The sequence below is a fragment of the Abrus precatorius genome, unplaced genomic scaffold (genome assembly GCF_003935025.1).
Source record: "Abrus precatorius isolate BTA unplaced genomic scaffold, Abrus_2018 Scaffold11, whole genome shotgun sequence".
NCBI lineage: Eukaryota > Viridiplantae > Streptophyta > Magnoliopsida > Fabales > Fabaceae > Abrus > Abrus precatorius.
In genome coordinates this window covers 9,063,828-9,069,759 of record NW_020874303.1, presented here as the reverse complement: position 1 = coordinate 9,069,759, position 5,932 = coordinate 9,063,828, and the positions used below count along the sequence as shown (strand labels likewise).

At 34.2% G+C, this 5,932-nt stretch overlaps 1 protein-coding gene across 2 annotated transcripts; it reads right to left on the bottom strand.

Annotated features, from left to right (window-relative positions):
- Positions 1–211: 211 nt before the first annotated feature.
- LOC113856592 lies at positions 212–4,995 on the bottom strand. 2 transcript variants are annotated; one of them, XM_027488470.1, is made up of 2 exons: positions 4,918–4,995; positions 212–2,276 (listed from the first exon to the last, which is right to left on the bottom strand). In XM_027488470.1, exon 2 carries the CDS (start codon positions 2,240–2,242, stop codon positions 452–454), a length of 1,791 nt encoding a protein of 596 aa, XP_027344271.1. In that variant the 5' UTR covers positions 2,243–2,276; positions 4,918–4,995; the 3' UTR covers positions 212–451. The 2 variants fall into 2 exon arrangements, with proteins under 2 accessions (XP_027344271.1, XP_027344273.1); XM_027488472.1 differs by having other exon boundaries at positions 244–2,276; positions 4,897–4,995.
- Positions 4,996–5,932: the final 937 nt, after the last annotated feature.

The following is a 5,932-nucleotide window of genomic DNA, read 5'->3' as shown; positions in this document are numbered from 1 at the left end:
GTCCAATAACAAACAGGTAATTAACTGATATGCAGGTGTATTGTGTCTGATGTATATGTATATGGGTTTTTGTTAATCTCACTCTAAAAATTGAGTTTAAATTTTTATAAATAAAAAATTTTATTAAAAAATAATTATTATATTAAAGTTATAAAAATATAGTAAATATTTTTCAATAAAATTTTATTATTATTAACCATTTATTTTTATAAAACCCTATATATATTCTCACATAAAATATCACGATGAAAATATTTATTACACACTTCAATACTGTATATTACATCAAGATATTCTTATCATACACGATACACTTAATATGATATGACATTAATTAAAAGGATTACATGTATATTGCACACTAATTAAATAGCATTATTATTAGACGCTTATCACTCACTCAATGATATTCCCACATGTTGCCAACACCACCTACTACTTACGCACTTAATTAAATTGGAGTTGCCCAATCGACAACCATTAAGAGCACAGAATCATCTGGAGTGAAGAACGCAGGATCCGTTTCTTGGATGGTCCTCTGATCTGAGCCTGATTCCTTTGTTTCAAGCTGGATGGTGTCATTAGCAAGTTCTACATCAGGAAATATCATGTTATGATGATTTACCTGCACTGTGACTTTGAGAGTGGAGCTGCTCAATGGTACAACTACAATGGATCTCGACAATGGAATGAGTTCTCCACGGTTTACTGTGACACGGTCTCCTTTTTCTCTCTGGAACAAGATGCTTGTGGCATCAGCACCATTCCAACCAGCTAAACACGAAACCTTCCCATAAACTTCACTTGTGTTTTCCCCTCCTTGAAACTTGGATATGTTCACTTTGGCAGCTGCCGCATGTCTAGACACGCCATAATTGATGATCAAGCGACCCCCATCTATGTTGAATGCCTTGGATGTGGGTTTGTCATACACATTGCCAAATTTGAAGGAACTCCAGTACAAGCCTTGACGAAGGATGACTTCTTTGCCGTCGTTTCTGCCCTTTTCTTTGAGAAGAAACTGGATAGTAACCTCACCAAGGGCCGAGATGGCTTCTTCAGATGGTCCACTAAGCAAAACATCATTTGGGCCTGGATTGATGTACTCAGGATTGTCTTTTGAGCTGTTATAAATTATTTGGGTCCTTAGTGCATCAGTAACTGTGATTATACCATAGATCTCGCGTGCATATGTGTAATTGTTGTCAATACGTATCGAGAACACCTCGAGAAGCTCTGATCCAATTACAATACACTGCCCATCATCACCTCCATCTTCCACGGCCGCCCTGGGCTTGCGTGGCCGTGGTTGTGACTGCGGCGGTTTGAAGCAAAAATACTTGACAATGCCCAACAATGCAATGATAATTTGAATACCACGCCATTGATTTATTATCTCCAGTGCATTTTGGTATGTGGACTCTTTGTCGCCGCTTTTGTAGACATTCTTGCTGTTAGGCTGAGAGGGGCATGCATCCAAGAAAAACAATGTTTTTGATAAGTGACTCCAATCCTTAATCTCATCTTCAAGTTGTGTGAAGCGTGAATCACTTCCATTCATCCCCTGTCGAATCGTTCTTCCTCGCTCGTAATTCTCTTCAGCGAATTGCCGTACGTGATTCAGCCTAAGTGCTTCAGAAGTCATCACAATCATAGCCATTAAACTGCTTGCCCTATTATGATTGTCTTCAGATGTAGCGAGTTGAGTTACGGCATTTCTTAGGCTTTCAGAGCCAACGGTGATGTCTTGAACACCCATGTGTGGTTGACCCCTTTCAACAGCAGCTGCTCCCAATCCCCCGTAGCTGCCATCAAAGGGTAACCATTCTGCATCTGTAATTAAGTGCTCATGACTTTCGTTGTCTAGCTCTAACCATTGTCCATTTTCCATCTGGTAACCAATTAGGTAGAGGTTGTCCCTTCTAAATCGGAGTCTGACAGTGTGATGATTCCCATCTTGACCATTTGCCCCTAATTCCAAATCGAAGAGTCGAATCTCGCTCCGATTAGTTTGTTCAGGGATAAGCGCAGGAAGACCATGAGTATAGTGAGGAGTAGAAGTAGGATCAGGAGGGTTTGGGACTACTCGCTGGCGCACTCTAGAGATAAATTGGTGGTACTGGTTGTTGTTTCTAGGTTGAACTTCAAATATTGGCTCAGTGAAATCTGGCTCCCTTGGTCTGCTAGAACCTGGCTTTTGTTTGCTGGGACCTGGCTTTTGTTTGCTGGGACCTCCACTCATTGTAATGCAACTTCAACTCGGTAGATGACTCTCCCTGCAAATAGATATACGTATTAGTAAATTTAGTTTATTCAATTCTAAATAAAAACTTTGTGTGCATTGTATGTTTTTTTCTTTTTTCTTTTTTCTTTTTTCTTTTTTCTTCTTTTCTCTTTCTTTCTTTCTTTCTTTTGTTTTTTGTTTTTTGGCATAGAGGATGGGCATTTAGCACTTGCTGGCAGGCGAGTAGCTGATTTAATTGTATCCCCAAATACTCCTTCAGAGGAACAGCTAGTCGACAACATTAGCTTGAATGAAAACGCTCGAAATTCATGCAAAAATAGAGCAAACAAACATCAAATCCGATTCTCTTCCAACGTTTTTAGTAATACATTAATACTTTAAAGGTATTGCCTAAAATGTATACACACAGCACTTTTTTTTTAAAGTATTATCCTTAATCTCAAATAAATGTTGTCTTCAATCCATAAATGTTAATTTACCAACAAAAAAAAAACAAAAAAGAACTGAGAGTACTACCTTGGAGAAAAAGTGTTAATTTTTATTAGAGGTGATATTCAGATTATACTATTCAAATATTGTCATATGTAAAAACTGTGCTCACTACGAACATCTTTTATGTAAAGAAATACTTGATTTTAGCAACAAATGAAAAATGTTGCACAAAAAATAAAATAAAATGCTAAACTGCAGCAGTTTGACAACGAAGGTGGTAAGAAACCGCCTCAAATTAGAGAAAATTGAGCAATTTTTCATTTGGTAGATAGAAGAGGATAATATTTTGTGAAACATCTAAGGGAATATCAAGAAACATAATTTTTCTAATAAAAAATTAATAATAAACTCAAAGTCATCCACTTTCCACTCAAAATAACTCTTTCCTTCATGAAAAATAGTTTTTTTTTTCGTCTTTTATTATATGTCTATTTCAAAAATTTGATTCCACTACAAATAATTATTCATTTAAATATTTTAGACTGTATTAAATATTTTTTTCCCAATGACATACCCCTATGAATTGAAAAATGGAGGAAAGAGAATTAGAGAAAAAAAAAAAAAAGAGTAACTGAGATGAGAGATAAATAAGTAAGGGTGTATTTCGCAAAAGAAAAGAAAAAAAAAGCAGCAAAGTTGGGGGAAGTTTTATTTTTCGCATGTATATTTAGATGAAAAAAAATGGAGAAGAAAATAAAATGATAATTAATTTCTTTCATTTGTTTGTGTAGAAAAGTGAGAAAAAGATATTGATATTGAATAATAATTTTAACCTTATATTATTTTAAGATGTTATTTCAACCAAAACCTTGGAAAAAGACACCTTATGTCAACCAAAGAGGCAGTTCCCACCTTCAACATCTCTCTCCATCTTTTCCAACCAAATAGCAAAAATTATTTTTCATCCTCCCATTTTGGTTTCTATCACTTTTTTTCCTTTCTAATTTCCTCCAAAAAAAACTTAAAGGATTGTTTTGTAAATTACACTAGAGTTTTTTCAACGTTAATATTTTCCAACAACTTTCTTAATCTTTCTAAGCATTTAGAATTTAACAATTATTCCAGAACGGAGGAATGTTGGGAAAATATTTTTTTTTTACTAGAACTGAAGTTAGGTTACAGGCATCCAAAATCATTAATGATACACAAACTCTCAAACCACCTCAGCAATGATACGAAATTAAATAATCTAGAAACTCTAGACCTGAGCAATTCACGAAGGATCAAGGCTAAAACTCTACATCCGAACTATTTAATGAAGGATCAACGTTAAAACCCTAGACCAGAGTTCAGAGTCACAACGGGGTGCACAATGGACGAGTTGGATCGGATTAGACCAAGGTTGAACCCAGCCCAATTTTTAAGCTGGGCTATTTCTTAAAGCCCGAACCGATCCCACGATGACCCACCGATTAAACAACATATAAAGATTTTGAGATTTATGCATAGTAAAGCTATAAAATTTTACAAGAAACAAAGTTCGTGAGATATCTAACTATATTACTGTAAAAATAGCACCAAATTATCTAAAATATAATAATTTAACTATAAAATATAATTATTAATCACCAATTATTATAAAAAAATTAAAAAGAAATTTTTATTTCAATTTGAGCCAGACCAACTTAAAGTATGACACGGACCCGACCCAAACAATACAGTAGATCCCATTGAAGGATCCAAACCCAACCAAATAAGCTTAAAGTTGTACGCTCCTGATTAGAATTGAACCACGAGAATGGAAACAAGTGATGGAGATGGCCGACGCAGCTGGACGACGATGGCAACGATGTTAGCAAAGGCAAAAATGAACCATGAACCGATGATGAGTGTATTTTAAAATGAAATACTCTATGGCAGTTAACGTAACCACCAGAAGCTATATTCTCCACAAAACAGATCTTTTTTCTGAAGTGAGACGAAGAATTACAAAAAATAAAATAAAAACCAAGAAAACTCATGTTCACATAAAGAAGAGCCTCAGATCCAAGTGTTATGGAAATTCCAGAGTCGTTTAAATGAAAATGAAAGTGCTGCAGTTCCAATACAAGTGTGATTCATTCTAGACAATAACTCAACAAATATGTCGCCTAAATATCAATTGTTAATTAAGAAGCTACGAAAAATGAGAAATGCAAAACATGGAAAACAAATTAAACCTGAGCAGAAATAGAGATTACTTGTGGAAAACTCCTGATTGCTCCTCTGGTTTGGCTCTTCTCTGCAGAAACCGCTGTTTTGGTATATTCCTCTGCTCTGGTTTGTGTAATGTTAAGGTGTACCTATGTATACTAGAGGAAATGGTTGGCCGTGGACCCCTTCTCGAACCCAATGCTGACAAAATAAAATATATTTTCTTTATTTAAGATTTGCATAAATTTAGAGGTAATAGATTAAATTTTAAAATCCAATGTGTCATTGTCAGTTAAACAAATTTTATATACTACTAATAATAATATTGGAGAAGAAAAAGACAAAAAATTGTGTATGCATGTCACGTGAGATATGTAACAAGTAGAATTGGACTACTAGGTCCAATTAATAAATATTACTATAAATAGGTGTGTTAAAATGTATTTAGGAGCCATGTGAATACTGAATACCATATTTTCATTCAACGTCCAGCCACTAAGTATACTATGCATGTTATACACAAATGCATAAATATATAAATATGATACTATTATATGTTACACTAAACATTTGACAAAAATAAAACTCATAATATTAACTAATACTAGCATGCTTTAAGTCATACATTAAAAGACCTTATGTCTTTTTATTCTATAATTGATAAATGTTTGCTCCTCAAATCGAGAAAACAAAAAGTACATAAGATATAGAAATAATATATCGAAAGACTATAATACCTGGGAGACCAAAATTAACTTTAAATACATCAAACCACAATATATTTTCTATAAAGCATATATACAAAATTTATATCATTAGTTTCAGGTCGTCAACATCGTTCCAATCCATATCGACCTTAAGTCTGAAGACAACTTGCCAAAATTATTTGGAATAAAAAAACCTTTCATGATGGTGGCCAAATAAATAATTGATGCACGCAAGAAAAACTTCACGGTATTCAACTGACTTTTGAATGCCCCAAGGTTAAATATAGTTTAATTGGGACAGATATATATTTTAATGCACGAAATTGTCATAGGTCCGCCAACTTAAATTGACATT